The sequence below is a fragment of the Emydura macquarii genome, unplaced genomic scaffold (genome assembly GCF_026122565.2).
Source record: "Emydura macquarii macquarii isolate MOO-44397 ecotype Brisbane River unplaced genomic scaffold, CSIRO-AGI_Emac_v2 contig_3113, whole genome shotgun sequence".
NCBI lineage: Eukaryota > Metazoa > Chordata > Testudines > Chelidae > Emydura > Emydura macquarii.
In genome coordinates this window covers 5,390,987-5,407,557 of record NW_027133250.1, presented here as the reverse complement: position 1 = coordinate 5,407,557, position 16,571 = coordinate 5,390,987, and the positions used below count along the sequence as shown (strand labels likewise).

Genomic DNA, 16,571 nt, shown 5'->3' with positions numbered 1-16,571 from the left:
CAACCCAGCTTTACTAGCTGATGCTTTGGGGGCGGGGGTTGGATAATTGCTGTGTTTTCAAGAGCACAGCAAAGAAGAGGAGAAGGCAAATCCAGATGTCATGTGCACATCCAGCCCCAGAAAAGCTGTCCTTAGGAACACCTACCCCCCTGGAGAGCAGCCATATGTAGCTGGTTAATTTCATTTGAATACTGGGCTGAATGACCCCTTAGCTGCTGGCATGGCATCTACCTCACTAGATGTCTCCCAGGTTACCCCGATTGTCACATAAGCACTCCCCCATGATTCAAGCCCCCCAGCCCTCTTCCCCCAACGAAGAAGAGTCCCTGCCGTGCTCTGACTGTCTTGTGCGCCCTGCTGACGCACGTCAACCGTTTGTCAACGTGCTTCGATCGAGTCCTGGTTCAAAGAGGACGAGATCAAAGCACATTAATGAATGGTTACTGGGCATCAGCAGGATGCACGCAGAGAGTCAGAGCGCAGCCGGCGAGTGCAGGGTAGAGCCAGGCCCCGCTTGCCGTGCTCTCTTTGTGTAGAGGAGCCCTGAGACTACTTGACCTCACTCTGTTCGTGTAAAGGGCCTGAAAGGGGGGAAAAATAATTTCAAAGTGAAGAGTTTGCATCTGAACTCAGACCCATCTCTGTGCATTGGGGGAAGGGCTTTCTGACCCCAGCTGGTGGTCAGTTTATGCCATGCTCATAGGGACCGAGAGCCCCCCGAATTATTCTTCTTGCTACGATGGAGCTGGAGAACGGCTTTCCTGCTAGGCTGAGAAAGGACTGCAGGTCCTTTAACGTTCTTCTTTATGTCACTTCGCAATGCACCTTGGCCAGTTCTGGTCACCCTTATGGGAAGGAAAACAACGTGACATTAAGGGCAATGGATGGAATGGACGAGATCTTACTCCAGAGAGGAGAGTCAGAAGAATGGGCTTATTTAGCTGTGAGAGCAGGCCACCAAGAGGGGCGAGTGGAATCGTTAAACTAGTTAAAGGTTCCCGCAGCACTCGCCCCCAGGTCCTGTTTGAAGTTGCTGGACAGAACAGTTGGCAGATGGGAAGTGATCCCGGGAGAAGTGTTGGGGCAAAGCAGGAGAAATCTTTGCCATCACAACCTGGCTGACTGTCTGGACTCCGATAAGCAAAGGGGCTCTTGGCCAGCACTGGATCTCCCTTTCTGGGTGGTCCGGAGGGAGTTTTTCACTGCATGTGCTTTGCTTCTTGGATTGGCTATGCAGAGTGTTGGGGGGTTTCCTCCAAGTAAGGGGTTTGACCTCAACAAAGGTTCAGAACTAATCTACACTAGACGCGGCGGAGCTGGCGTCACGTGCCCAGCGCTATGCTGATCGATGCACCGTAGACAGACAGAAGAGGTCAGTGGATGGACGGATAGATGGACAGAGAGATCAAACTGTTGCAGGCATAAGACCCCACGGCTGCTCCTAAGGGAGGCAGTGTTGCTTAGTGGATAGAGTGGGACTCGTGAGGTCTGAGTTCTGCTCCTGGCTCTCCACTGGCCTGCTGGGGGACCTTAGGCAAGTCACGGCACAGCCCTGTGCCTCAGTTCCCCTTCTGTGGAATAGGGATAATACTGCTGACCTCCTGGGTAAAGTGCTTTGAGATCTGCTGATGAAAGGTGCTAGGTAAGAGGCCTACAGAGAGCTAGGTTTACCTATGGCTGCAGTAAAATTCGTGATGGGTGAACTACCAGGAACTTCCCTGTATGCAGGTTAGTCCATAATTACGCATTATGTGGTTTCCTGCACTTCCCTCCAAAGTGTCTAATACTGGCCACTGCTGGAGACTGGATAGTGCTTTTATGGCCGTCAGCTCTGATCTGGTCTGGCAGTTCCTCTGGGAACTGATCAGAACCTTCAACCACACCTCAAATGGAGCCTAAACCTTTTTATTTTTGCCATCTGAAGACGTTTGCTCCACCCTTTTTTTTCTCTCATTATTTTTCATTTTCCCACCTTTGCCTTTCTGGATTCCAACTGGAAGTGGAAATGCTGAGATCCTGTAAGAAGGCCTGTCCTAGCCGGGTTTCTGTCCTAAATCTCAGACCCAAGAAGTCTGGATAAGTTTCAGAAAAGCATCCAAGCTTTCTAAGCCTGTCTGAACTGAATCATTTAAAGGTCTGCCCGTCACTAACATTTAGCCATGGTTTGAAGCAAGCCCAGACCTCACTGAGCTTCTAATCTTAAGGTTAGAACCAAGCCTGCCTGGCGGGACTGGTAATTCAGTTCCATTTTGATTTCTCCACTTGCTGTCCTGCATAATTGGATTGGCATAGAGACCGACTCTGACCCTCGCGCATGTTCCTTTGCTGTAGCCCCAGGGGCTATTTTAATGGGTATCATATGCCACTAAAATATCTGCTCCCCATCAGCTCCTGTCTGGCAGGTGACTTCCAGAATAACTGCAGGCAGGTCATTCTCGGCAGTGCTGTCTCAATGGAAACTGGCTATCGGGGGAAGTTAAATGGCATCAAAGTCAGTGTTAGCTCCTCTCCAGAATTTACAAGCAGCCCAGGTGAAATGAGCAGCTAGGATCCTCAATTCAGAGCAGAAAGGACCTTCTTTATTCTCTCCTCTTCCCCAGATTATCTGGGCTTGGAAAGTTTTATCATGCACTAGACGCAGCTGTTTAGAAACCCAGAACTCTGCTGTCCTGCCTGGTCTGCTTTAAAGGAAAAATAATTCCGCTGGAAAATCAAATCAGTCTGTGCACCGGTGGCTGCTGTGTGTCTGAGGGGGATTGTTGGGTGCTGCTGTGTGGAGTGAGAGAGAGCACGCGTGGGTGCTGCACGTTGGGAAGGTGTAGTTGTGTGTGCTGCTCCAGATGGTATTGTGTCTAAGGAGTGTGTGTGGAGGGGGCTAGAAAGGGTAACTGTGAAGCTCAGCTATGTATGGTATTGGCTATGTATTATTGTAATGCTGTTCTATGTAGTGTGTGTGATACTGGGACCTGTGTGTGTGTGTGTGTATGCTTATGTGCTGTTGAGGGGGCATGTGTGTGATAGTGACGCTGCTGTCTGTGTGATATGAGAATGAGAGTCAGGTCCTAGGTGATAACTATGGGCTAAATACTCCTCTCCTGTCCCTTGATGTAAATCCACAAGTCAATGGTGTTGCTGCAGCTTCACATCTGCGTAAGTGAGATCAGAATTTGGCTCTGTGTGTACATCAGCCCTGGGCAAAGTGAGCCCTGCATACAGCTTGTTGGTCTGATTTTGCCAAGTGCTGTACCATCCTTTGGGATGCCTGGTGCCACATAAACGTGAAATCAGCCTGCACTGCCATAGGGAACCGTGCCAGGAATGGGAATTCTCTGGCCCTGTTGATTTTAGAACTAAGAGTGGAACAAAGGTGCCTGGCTCCTGCCCACCTGGGGATCTAGGAACCTAGACGGAGCTGTTTGCTGGGAATCCGACAACCTGCCGTAGATTTCTCTCTCCCGTCCCTTTCACACGCCCTCTCCCCCACCCCACACACTTGTCGTTGGAAACGACAATCTCAACTGGAGTTCTGGGCCCTGTGCTTCATTCCGTAAGCCAGCCTTGAATCCCAGAGCGTTTTCATCTTCCGAGGCAGAACTGAGCCCACATCAGTCTGGCTAAAGCCCAGGCTTACTGTGCTTTGTGCATAAAAATCCTGCTCCTCCTGGAGCCTTCTGACTGCATTAGGTTGCAAAGCTAACTAGATTACTAGGGTATTAAGGAGCCTTCTTCTCATTCTCTGCCTCCTCGCTGGATGGCTCAGTTTCAAGAGATTTGCAGTGAACGCAGCACGAATAAACGAAGGTGCTCTCAGCCTGGTGTTTACGGGGTGATCTGTTGCATACCCCGAGTGCAGGGACTCAGAAAGCAATAGCGGGGGGGTGCTGCAGGGCAGGACGAAGGTGCATTATGTGGGAAGCCCAGGATGGGGCTAGCAGCTGGGCTCCAGGTAAGGTTGGAGTGCATGGGCATTGCAGGAGCCCAGGACGGGGCTAGCAGGGGTGGTACAGGTTAGGTTGCAGTGCATTGTGGGGGGTTGGGAGGTGTGTTTGGGGGTGGTGACTGGAATGGCCGCAGCTGTGCAGGTCAGGGTGGAGAGGCACTAGCAGGGGTGCTGGGGAGATGACTGACGAGCAAAGGATTCTGGGAGCGAGGGTGGATGGACGCTTGCCTATACCCTGCCCATGCTGAGCCTAGCTCCATCCAGTGCAAATGTTGTTTTCCTCCCTTCCACAAACATTAACACTTCCCAAGTCGCCCCCTGCCCCCTGATGCCCTCCATCCGGGTGTCCAGGAGGGCGGCGGTAGGTACATGCTGATGGGCATCTTCTAGTTGCAGGAAGGGCACCTGATGGTCCGGCATTTCCAGTACCTGAGGTGGTCAGCGTACAGGGACACGCCAGACTCCAAGAAGTCGTTCCTGCACCTGCTGGCCCAAGTGGAGAAGTGGCAGGAGGAAAGCGGCGACGGGAGGACAATCGTGCACTGCTTGTGAGTATGGCAGCCTGCTCACCAGGGCTAGTGGCCAGCGGCCCCCGCCAGCCCACCCACTCGAAGGGCTACAGGGGAGCGTCCCCCAGCAGCCTCCCTGCCCTTAGAGCCCTGCCGGGTGTGAAGTCTGTATTCTAACGAAGCCCCGGCTGATGCCGTTCAATGCACACGCCGGGGCCTTGCGGTGGCCATCTTGGATTTCCTCTGATCACCATGGCGAGTTCTGAGGCGTTTAAAAAACACCTGTCAAAGTTCAGAGCTCGCTAGGCGAGGACCTCAGCTGGTGGGAATGGGTGTCAAGCCATCGAGGTCAGTGGAGTCACCGCCGTTGACACCATCTGAGGACCCGGCCCGCTGCATCCGACATGGAAGCGGCTCACGTCGCTATGGGGTTGAGCAGCCATCCCAGCCGCGTTGTAGGACCCCGGAGTCTGCCATGTTTTTGAAAGGACCTGTAGGAGAAGGGGATAGAGGCAGTAGCTGAGTGACTGCGGTGACGTGCTCTTCAGCAGGTCGGACTACCTAGATCGTACTCTGCGAGTGCTCTCACCCCTCCACCATCCGTTTGCACACATACAAGAACACACACACGGATGGGACATAACAAGTTTTCCCATCAACAGAGACAGCAGGCGAGCCTTTAATAAAAAATTACTACAGCCTCCTCCGTCTTCATTAGCCTGAGGACAATTTGAGAGCATCCTCTGTAAAATACGGTTCCCCCGCCTCCTCGGAGCTCTGAGGAGATGAAGGCCAGGAGGGAATAGAGGCAGAAAGGAGAGGAGGAGGGTGTGCAGGCTGGTGTGTCTGGCAGGGTTGATTCATTCACAGGTGGGTGAAGGGTGTCTCCAGTGGCATTTGACGCTAAGCAGAACTATGGGACGACTATCCCAAAGAGCTGACAATCCAAGTAGACATCACAGATAAAAGGGGGGGAGACAAGGATCATCATCCCCATTTTACAGAGGGGGGACTGACCATGGAGAGAAAGCAGCGTGCCCAAGGGACTCAGGAAGTTTGTGGCAGAGCCAGGAACTGAAGCCAGTTCTCAGAGTCCAGGCCTGCTGAGCTGCAAGACCAGCCTGCCGCGCTGTAGTTCCTCTGATGAGCCCCATTATCCCTGGGCGAGAAGAATGCCCTCCATGCTGAAGCTTGGTGCATCTGCCCACAGCCTGGGAATACTCTTCCCAGCACATGTGAATCGGTTTGATTTGGCCAGTTTGGAGTTAGGAGAATGTAAACGCCCGCGTAGGGTGGTGTCAGGTCACAGCTTTGCTTGTGACGGAGATTCATTAAGTGCCGGCCTGGCAGAGGTGAAGCCCAGAACAGCACCGCATGGGGCCGAGGGGGGCTGGGAATGCACTGTGGGAGCATTTCCTGTCAGAAACCACCCTCAAATTCATCCCGATCCTCCAGAGATGGCAAAGGGTGTCCCCTCATTTCAGTGAGGGGCTCCGAGCACAGACCAGGGGGTCCCCCAATGCTAACTATCTGCCAGAGTGAAAATGGACTGTTAGTTCCTAGCCCTCATGTTCTATCTCTTCGTCGGGTTCTGAGCCATGACAGGACTTTGCCTCTCTCCCCAGAGCTACTGAACTTCCTTAACAGCCCCATGTCAGAGAGAAGAGAAGGGTGATAAGGAAGGATACTTCAGTGGTTATGGTACTAGTCTGGGACTTGCAATGCTCCCTGCTCTACCCCAAACTTGGGAAAGTCACTTAGTCTCTGTGTCTCAGTTCCCCATCTGTACGCTGAGGATAAAAGCTCTGTCCTACCTCACAGGGGGTGTCTTGAGGATTAAGACATTAAAGATTGTGAGGGGCTCAGGCACTGTGGTGATTTGGAAACAGAATCAGCAGCCGTGAAGTAAGTTTCCCACCTCTGTAATTGCCAGGACCACTCTTCGCACCTTTTATTAAACTAGGTACCACCCTGGTTCCCCACCAGCCCTCTGGCCCAGCAGCTGATTCGAATGAGAAATGGCACATTTTGCTTAGTAGCTTAGCCAGCTCATCTTCCGGAGCCCTTGGATGTCCATCCAGTCCTGGCGACTCACTGCTCCTCACTCTGACAGTAGCTCGTCTTTATTACCTGAATAGGGGAAGGTCTCTCCCCATCACCCGCTGCAGCTAATGCTGATGCACGCTTGGGTGTCAATCACTAGTCACCTGAATGGAACTAGCCTGATTTTCAGAGGTGTTGCGTGCTGCCAGCTCCCACTGAGATCTGAATATCAAGGCACCCAAGTTTGAAAGCGGTGGCATTTGCCTCTCCATGTCTCACTTCCTCTCTCCCTGTATCCTAGGGCTCTTGTCTGTCAAACACTAACAGATCCTCAGATGAAAGGCACCAGGGAAGGGAGCCAGCCATTGCAGCTGGTTTGCTCTGTTCAGTGAGGCTGTCCAAGGACTCTTGGGACAGATGCTGTGTGGGTGTTCTGTGCCGTCTCTCCGTTGGTTGACTCCATGTATTTCTCTCACTAGGAATGGGGGTGGTCGGAGTGGCACTTTCTGTGCCTCCACCATGATCCTGGAGATGATCAAGTGTCACAACATGGTGGATGTTTTCTGTGCTGCGAAGACCCTCCGCAACTACAAGCCAAATATGGTAGAGACCTTGGTAAGTGCTGAACGGCACATCCCCTCCCCTCCGCCTGCCTCCCCCTAGACCTGCTGCTGGGGCCGCCCTGTGTGTCAGAAAGTCCTGCTATGTCGTAAAGGTACGCTGGGATCCAGTTAGTCCAACCTGAACTGGAGAGTCAGGAGAGACAAACACCAAGCCAGCAAGGAGGTGGGATCCTTCAGGATGTGCTAGTCTCAGCTGGGCACCGCCCTTGCCCTGCCCCTATCCACTTGCTGCACATGACATGGGTGTGTCCCAGAGTATGAGGCAAAGACCTCGTAGCGTCATTGCTGGGCTCAGCCCCTGAATAACAAGGGAGGGATGTAGTTAATTGCCCAGATATGATTCCAGCTGTTCAGGGGGATTAGGAGTAGTAGGGCTCCTGGCTGAGGAGCAAAGGGGGGCAGCCTGTGAAGCATTTTCTGGTCTCAGGCTCCCTGCAAGCCGGGCTCCTGGCTGGGGTTCAGAAGGCTGGGCTGTTTTGCTGGAACCTCCTGGTGCGCATTGTCAGTTGGAGAGTAGGTGCAGCCAGAAGCCGCCAAAGCAGGCCACAGCTCTTGGTTTCAGCAGAGTTTGCCTTTGGGTTAATTCAAAGCCCCAATGCAGGGAACGTCTGAGAGTGCAGATCCATGTGAATGGAGACCAGAGAACGGGTTGGGGGGCCCCGGGGCTGACCTGCTACTGCTCCGCGTCAGAGATGGCATACCAGAGCACACCTATTGCCCACCCAGTGTGGCATCCTTATCCCCATCGTGGAGCCAGTGGTGACTTCACCCCTCCGCCCTGCTCCCACGCCATGGCGAGCAGGATGATGGTGCTTAACAAGGGCATGGTCCCACATGATCCCGCCTGCAGCGCTCCAGTGAGAGCCGCGCCCACGAAGGACTTGCTGTGGCAGACCCACACAGGACACTGGAGCCCAGGTCTCTCCCCACCCATCTCCTGGGCAGGATACGAGGGACTCCTCTCGACTTCAGGGGGAAGAGTCACTCACATCCTGCTAGGGGCAACAGGGCCTCTAGTGGGTTATGTTTGCTTGTTGCTGCCTTGGTTCTTCTAGCTCTGAGCACCAGAACCCATTGGGCACACACCATGTACTAAAGACAACCAAATGACTTATGCATTTAAATATAATAGGAACAAAAGAAATCCTAACTGGTATAGGCCCGTTACTAGAGGGAGATGGTAAAATTGTTAATCATGATGCAGAAAAGGCAGATGTGTTAAATAAATATGTCTGTTCTGTATCTGGAAAGAAGCGGGATGATGTCTTTATGACACATGAAAATGATGTCTGAGTGAGGAGGAGGATTTCCAGTTCATTGGTAACCAAGGAGGATGTTGAATGACATCTGCTAGGGATAAACATTTTTAAAGAAGCAGGACTGGATAACTTGCACCCAAGAGTCCTAAAAGAATTGGCTGAGATCTCTGGCCTACTGATGATAATTTTTAATAAATCTGGGAATACCAGGGAAGCTTCAGAAGCCTGGAAGAGTGCTAATGTGCCAATATTCAAAAAGGGCAAGTGGAATGACCCAGGTAGCTGTAAGCCAGTTAGTCTGACATCAAACCCGGGCAAAATAATCGAAAAGATGATATGAGATTCTACTAATAAAGAATTAAAGAATAGGAATATAGTTAATACCAGATAATATGGTTTTATGGAAAATAGGTCTTGTCAGACAAACTTGATTTCGTTCTTTGAGGCATTTACGAGTTCTGTTGATGAAGGTAATTGCGTACATGTGATATACGTAGACTCTTGTCTGGTGTTTGACTTAGTACCTCTGATTTTTCTGATTGAAAAATTAGCACTATGAAATGTCAGTAAAGCATATGTTAAACGGATCAAGAACTGGCTAACTGACAAATCTCAAAAAGTAGCTGTCAGTGGGGAATGATCATCAGATGGGGGTGTTTCTAGTGGTGTTGGAAGTAAAATCACTGCTGATAAAATTTGCGTATGCTGCAAAGATAGGCAGAGGTATATAATGTTGAGGACAGGCAGTCGTACAGAGCGATCTGAATTGCTTGGTAAAGCAGACCTGTTCAAACAAAATATGTTTTAATACAGCCAAAAGTAAAGTTAGACATCTGGGAACAAGGAATGCCGGCCACACCTACAGAATGGGCAACTGTATCTGAAAAGCAGTGACTCTGCAAAGGATTGAGGAGTCACAATGGACAAGTAACTTGCCATGAATTCTCAGGGCAATGCTGTGGTGAAAAGGGCTGCGGCGATCCTTGGATGTGTAGGAGCAGGGGTGTGATTTTACATCTGTACATGGCATTGGTGAGACCGATACTGGAATGCTCTGTACAGTTCTGGTGTCCACATTTTTAAAAGGATGTTGAAAATTTGAAGGGGGCTGGTGGTGCAAAAGAGAGCCATAAAAATTATTCGAAGGCTGGGAAAATGCCTGACAGTGAGAGACTTAAAGAGCTGAGTCTGTTTAGTATATCAAAGAGAAGATTGAGAGGGGGCTGGATTAGAGTGAGAAAATACCGGTATTACAGGGCTCTTTAATCTAGCCGAGAAAGGCAGAACAACAACCAAAGGCTGGAATTTGAAGCCAGACAAACTCCAATGAGAAATATGGTACAGTTTTTTAACCATAAAACCACAGTTTTTTCAGCCACTGGAACAAACTCCAAAGGGAAAGGGTGAATTCTCCATCATTTGATGTCTTCCAGGCAAGACCGGACCCTTGCTGGGAGATGCTTTAGCCAAACACCAGTGATTGGGCTCACCGCAGGGGTAACTTGTAATGGTCTGTGGTCAGACTAGATGATCTAATGGTCTCTTCTGGCCTTAAACTCTAGTGTTGGCGTCAGGCTACGGCTCACACAACAACCAGCGAAAGGCCTGAGCCTGTTTCCTAGCAAAACAGGCTCACAATGATTCACGCCCCCTCCCAGATTTGAACCAACTTTCTCAGGGCACCCCCTGGTTTCCAAATCCTGAGGTAACTGCCGTGGCTGTTCTACCCCCTGCCTCACCGTGGCTCTCTTTCTAGCTCGCTGCTGTGCCCCGTGCGGATCCTTTGTTGCTGCTGGCCGGTGGAGCGGCGGCAGGAAAAGGCCTTGGTGGAACCTGCCTTCCGCTGTCCATTCCTCTGCACGCTCAGCAGGGCGTTCCTGAGACTGCCACGGCGTCTGCTTGGGATGCATGGAGGTGGGGTGGGGTAAGACGAGCGGCATGTGGCCACGGGGTCGGATGGTCCTAGGTTTCCATATGTCCCTGGGAGAGCGCTCAGAGAAAGCCATGCAGGATGTATTGACCTTGGAAGCGGTGCAGGTAGCTCACGGACTCGGCCTTTCCCTGCTGGAATCCGCAGCTCCGAATTCAGCGAGGGTAATAAGCTTGGCGGGTTTAAAGCCACTCTGAGGAGGACATTTGTCCCAGTGACAAAGGGTGGTTTTGGCATGAGTGGCCGGCGGCGGCAGGTTAGGAGGGGAACACTTGGCAAGCCTCTGTGAGCGTGTGTTTGTGTGGGGCTGGCAGAGCGGGGGCTGCTGCTGAGGGAGAAGGAGATGCATTGTCAGAGCTGGGTGGGAACCCAGGACCGGAGTAGCAGGGGGTGCTGCAGGGTAGGAGTTCAGTGCGCACACAGAGCTGTGTGCAGCAACAGAGGGTGTATCTACGGTGCCACCAGAGGTGTGGCTGCAGGCCATGTAGACAGACCTGAGCTGGCTTTGATCTAGCTAGCTCCAATCACAGCAGCAGTGAAGCTAGCCACTCGGGTACAGCCCCAGTGTCACCGTTGGGCTTCTACAGTCCATGCTGCCATCCGCTGCCGTCTATCCTGCTGCAGCCTCGCTGCTGCTGTTAGTGGAGCTGGCTAAATCAAAGCTAACTCGGGTGTGTCTACATGGGCTGTGGCCGCACCTCTGGTTGCAGAGCAGACATCCCCTGAGCTCGCTCTCGGCCGTAATTTGCTTGTCTGTAGCCAGTCCCATCAGTTTCTCACCGTCACTGTACCCAGTTCACTACAGAGTAAAGAGCAGCCAGTGTAAGTCTTGTCCTGCACGACAGCTGTGCGTGCACGGAGGTTTTCTTTCACCCTGTTGATTCGCAGGCCCTTGTTCTGGTTTAAGCTGACCAGGCCTGTTTTTAAATGGTTTGACCCTTCTTCGCTCCTATTCTAAACCCGGACGTGCATTCTCCAGCGTGACAGAGGACGCCGTTTTGAAAAGTGCACCGCTGCACCCCCACCGGCGTGAGCTCGCACACTCATGCTAGCAGGCAGGTCGCACAGCTGGGGGCAGGCCCACACCATTCCCCGATGTGCCAGATTGTCCGACATTCTGGGGATGCGACACGGGCCACCCTCCTGTTGAAATCTCCGCCTCTTTGCTCTCGGGGGCCTGCGGGTTTGCCATGCAGCAGCCACTCTCCACGAGCCCGGGAAGACCCAGCACTGAATGAAATTCAGCCCTGTGCCATAGGTGGCGTGTGCCTCTTGAATCTGGGGTGGCAGGCTCCACCTGAGGCCCCGCCCCCACTCTGCCTCCGCCCCCCTTGAAGCTCCACCCATGCTCCGCCCCAGACCCTGCCCCCTCTCGACCGTCTCCCATGAGGCCCCCCCGCCAGCGCTGCTCACTCCTCTCCGCCTTCTTGCTCCACTTCTTCCCGCCCCCACCCCGCCTCTTCTCCCAGCACCCCCTCACTGCTTGCTTCCCTGGGGAGCGGGGTGGGGGCAAGAGGCGGAGCAGGGGCAGGAAGAGGTGGAACAAGGGCCGGGCTTCAGGGGCAGAGGCCAAGTGGGAGCTTCTGGTGCCACCCACGCCCTGTGCGTGGGGCCGTCAAGGCGTCTATGCACCGCACGAGATGCACAGCTTCACGTGTTGCAGGCCCCTCTGCACCGGGGAGAGTTTCACCCGCAACAAGCGTGTCCACAAGGGAGGTGCAGCTGCTAGGAGCAGGTCTGCATGGGGTGAAAGCCCCACGCCCTACATCTGGTTGGGCGGAGAGAGACACAGACGTCAAGCCCGGGAGTTTATCGCTTTGTGAGAGGAATCCAAGTGGCTCGTTGCGTTTTTTCAAAGTAAATTGCCCAGAGTGTTTGCATTGCCTGGATTAGGAAATCCTCCCCTCCCTTGGAAAACGAAATGGCTTTGGGAGGGATGTGATTTGCATTGGGAATTAAAGTGGGGGTGGGGCGGGGCAGGGGGTGGAAGAGCAAGTCCTAAAAAGGCGCAGTGACGGGCGTGACGTCCTCAAACCCATTGGGCTAAATTGCAAAGGTATTAAAAGAAAGCAGCATTTCGGATCAGAACACAATCTTCTCCCAGCCTCAGATGAACCCGAAATGTCTAGTCCAGAAAATTCAATCTAATGGAGCCACTGTGGGCCAGATGGGTAAATGGGCGGGACCTTTCTGAAGTCAAGGGGTCCCGTGTGCCTTCCCGCTCCCCACGTATTGGCTGCCTGTGGGGGGTTATTTTTACATTATTATAAACGGAAACAATCCCTTTTCTTAATCCAACAGCATTATGTGGTTTTAATCTCCGCTGCGGCTGCCTCTCCTTGATTTCCTTCCCCCAGTGCCCACCCACACCTGGGGTCAGGGTAGTGCTGCCCCCCCTCTTTTCAAAGGCCCACTGAGGCCCCCTGCAGAGCTCGCTGGAGGATTGTGCCTGAGAAGCACATAGCTCTCTAGCATAGATATTCTGTGGGTAGGATTCCTCCGTCCCATTGCCTTTGCTAAGGGAATCGCATGCAAACAGGATCCTGGTTGCTCTGAGAGGGTCCTGGTGCTCATCCCCCTCCTGAAGTCACAGCAATCATCTGCTTGAGATGTCATGCTCTGACGCCCTCTGATTGAGTGTTGGGTCCCTAATGGGCAGGGGAATCAGATAAATAGATGGGCACGTGCTTTGCTAGTGGAAAAAGGGCCCATTCCATTAAAGACACTAGAGCTGCTCTGACTATCACTGTAGGCCTACTCCCGATGATACATGCATGCACGATCGTGCTCTGAGATTGCAAGCTGTCCAGGGCAGAGCTATCCGAGTAAACTTTAGGCCTATCTAAATAAATACATAATAATCCTTCCATTAAGGGGAAGTTGTTATTTTTAGCCCTTCCTCTAATGAGAAAATAAGATCCTGTGTATCTTCTAAATATAGAAAAATCAATGCATATGATAGCAATGATAGCTGGGGGGAATTTTCACACAGGACGTAAGTTGCAACTCTTTACTTCAGCTCTTAACCCATTGCTTTTTTTCTTCTTCTTCTTCTTAAAGGAACAGTATCATTTCTGCTACGACATAGCACTGGAATACCTGGAATCACTGGAGACAAGATAGCACCTTGCCGGGAGATCGATGGGAAATGTTTGTTTGGAGTTCGTGCCAAACATGCATTTTGCACTCGGACTTTGAGCTAGTACTACTGGTCAGAGCGGAAAAATAATGGACAGAATAAAAAAAATACAATAATGAAAAACAAAAGACAGGATGTGGGGAAATGTCAGCCATTCTAGATCGTCATCCTACTGCTCTCCATCACCCAGTCCCTCCTTCCACCCTGAGCACGTGGCAGAGCGCACACAGGTTGGTTGCCAGAACTCGTGATGCTTCCGTGACAGCAAGGACTGTGAAATACACACACACAGACAATAGTGAGCGTCCGTGGTCACCTTTGGACCCATCCAGCGCACGGAACAGCCCAAGGCTAAAGCAGAGGCAAAGTGGGAAGGGAAAAAAGAGGAATTCAAGCATGTTTCTCAGCAATGGCTACAAAAGAGTTATGGAAACAACAGAATTTGGGGTTTTTAATTGTATTTTAAGTCTAAGCAGCTTTTCAGAGGAGCCCAGACAGTCCTCTGCAGGCTTTGCCCTCTTTGAAGACACTTGCCGTGTTGGAGTAAAGACACTAAAGTGAGTTGGGTAGTTTTCCGTCTCCGTTTTAATCATGAGTGTGATGTTTGCTAATGAATGCCAGGTTCCAGAGAGAGAGAGTCAGATTTGATGTGTGTGTTCCAACCCTTGCCAGCATACAGTTCATTGGCAGATGTGGGAATGGGGGAATCCAGGTTGTGTTAAACGGCTGCTCCCGTCCAGGTGCTGACACTCAGCCTAAGCTATCCTGCCAAGCTTTCCAGAGGTGACTATGTGATTTTGGGTATCTCAGTCTTTCTGGGTGCCCACAATGATCTACATTAAAGGCACCTGATTTTCAGAGGGCAAGTTCTCCGCACTTCCTGGAAATCAGGTCCTTTTGCGGTGTCTCAGGCTGGGTGCCCAAACATTGAGGCAACCACAATCATCTTTGGAAATCTTGGCCTCCACGTGGGTTGTTTCACGGGCTCCTAGAACCCGTCGCCTTGCCAATGACTGCTGCCCCACTGACTGGACACCCACAGTCGGTGAGTAAGCAGGAAGGGCCCCTCTAAGTGGGCTGATAATCAGTGTTGCCGGCATGTGGAATAGGTCTGGGGTGAGTGGCCATAGCTGGAAGCAGTGTGGGCCTCAGAAGTAAGTCCAAAATGTTTCAGTCTAGAGGGTCAAATACAACCCTCAGTTTAGAGCCAGGTAAATCCAGAGTAGCGCCATGGCCGGATCCTGCACTCAGTTAAAACTGGTGTAAATCCAAGTCATTCCTTTTGAAGCCAGTGGGCCAAATTCTGCTCTTGCTGATGCCATTGTAAATGCAGAGTAACTCCATTGAAATCAGCAGCCCTGATGCAGCCGGCAGTTGCACCCTTGTAAATCTAGATCCATGCAAGTGACATTTCTAGCAAGTCCTCAGTTATCAGGACAGGTTTCTCTGCTCTGAATGGGGAGCAGAATCTATCCAGAAATTAAAGAATAAATTGGGTCTAATTCTTAGAGCGGCTGGGCAGGTGAGGATGGGGGCGGGGGTGGGAGATCTGGAGGCATAGCTGGCACATGGATGGGAACTGCAGCTGTCCCAGACAGCAGTGAGCTGCAGCGAGCTGGTGGGGAAGGGCAGAGATGAGGTGAGCTGGGATGGGAAGGGGAGGACGCTTTGTCATGAGAAGTTGCAGCAGGTCAGAGCACTGCACGCCCTTGACCGCCGCGTTACTCCTACCATGGAACATCATTGGTGCGGCCAAAACGTTACAGCTTCTGCTTGGGTGGATCCCACCTATTGATGAGGGGTTGGGGCCAGCGGTCACTTTCCTTTACTTCATCCTGCCATCATGACTAGAAGAAGGGTTCCTTCTAGCAAGACAGCGCAGGTGCACTCCAGCTCTTGGGGCGACATGCGGCAAGTTTTCTTCTCCAGCTCAGCCATTGCCTCTAAATCTAGACCCTGGATCTTTTGTGTTTCTCTGTTACCCTCCGCAGGTGTTAACCTTGGCCTGGGTTTTGGGTGCCTGGCGGCCAGTTTGACTTGGGCTTGGCCTGGAGTTACCCGGAACCCGATGCTTTAGCTGCAGCTTGTTTTGATTGTTCATAGGTGAGCTGTTAAAAAGCCACTTTGCCATCCCGTCTGGCCAGCCCATTTCCTCTGCTGCTGCTTCTGTGCTCCACCGAGCAGCTCAGCTCCAACACTGCACCACAAACAGCTCTAACAAGCCTCTGCCAAATGGATGCAGTGTGGTATCTGCCCCCACAAACTCAGAGAGCTGGGGGGCAGCCAGTTTGTCTGCAGGAGCAGGCTACGCTCTTCCGCCCAAGGCAGAATTACTGCCTTGAGGGAAAGAGATCAGATGGCAAAATCCTTCTCTGCTTTATGGTGCAGCCAACTTCCCCACTATCTGTTCTCCCTACCAGCCGTTCCAGAGCTATGCCCAGGCTGTCAAATTACTTGCCTCTCGCTGAGCAACCTCTGTGTCTTTGCAGCTTCCCTTAGCCCCAGCAACCACCGCAAACTGGGGGCCACTTACCCCACCCTATGTGATTGTGCCGTAGTATGTGTGGCGCACCTAGGCTTCGAATAGGAAACGCCAGGGCTAAATTCAACCATCGCGGAGTCGCTCTGTAGTTCACCTGTTCACAGAGGGATCAGAACTGATGGCCGGCTCCTCAGCGTGTGTAAATTGGCCGGGCTGCATTGCAGTCAGTGGAGCGATGTCGATTTACGCCAGCTCAATATCTGGCCCTGAAAGTCCAGCAACTCTTCTGGGAGCCTAAATCCATCCCCCAGTGTTCAAAGCCTTGGTTTGGGAACATCCTCAGGACGCTGGCGTTTCCAACTGACCAAGACCCGGGGGACGGAGCGTGGTGCAGTGAGCGCCCTCTGATGGCTGGCGGGAGAGCCTCACTGGAGGTCGTTCGCTTGGACGGGATGAAAATTTTCCGCCAAAGCATTTTTTTAAATGGAGACTTCATTTTCCATCAAAAAGCGAATTCTTTGCAGAAAAGATCCATTTTCATTAAAAAAACCCCAAACCCTGCCATTTGTTTGATGAAAACCTGAAGAAATATTTTGCCCAAGACGAAAACATTTTATTTTTTCCTCAGCGTTTTCTTGTGAGGGGA

The 16,571-nt window shown here is 51.9% G+C and overlaps 1 protein-coding gene across 3 annotated transcripts in view; it reads left to right on the top strand.

The window, feature by feature from the left end:
• The window catches only part of PTPRU (protein tyrosine phosphatase receptor type U), a 249,745-nt gene extending 235,252 nt beyond the window's left edge, over positions 1-14,493 (top strand). For all 3 annotated transcript variants that reach the window (XM_067530833.1, XM_067530832.1, XM_067530831.1), the window contains 3 exons: positions 4,331-4,488; positions 6,972-7,107; positions 13,365-14,493. In XM_067530833.1, the coding sequence (XP_067386934.1) occupies positions 4,331-4,488; positions 6,972-7,107; positions 13,365-13,427 (357 nt within the window). In that variant the 3' untranslated portion in view covers positions 13,428-14,493. The remainder of the gene's footprint in view (positions 1-4,330; positions 4,489-6,971; positions 7,108-13,364) is intronic.
• The last annotated feature ends 2,078 nt before the right edge of the window (positions 14,494-16,571 follow it).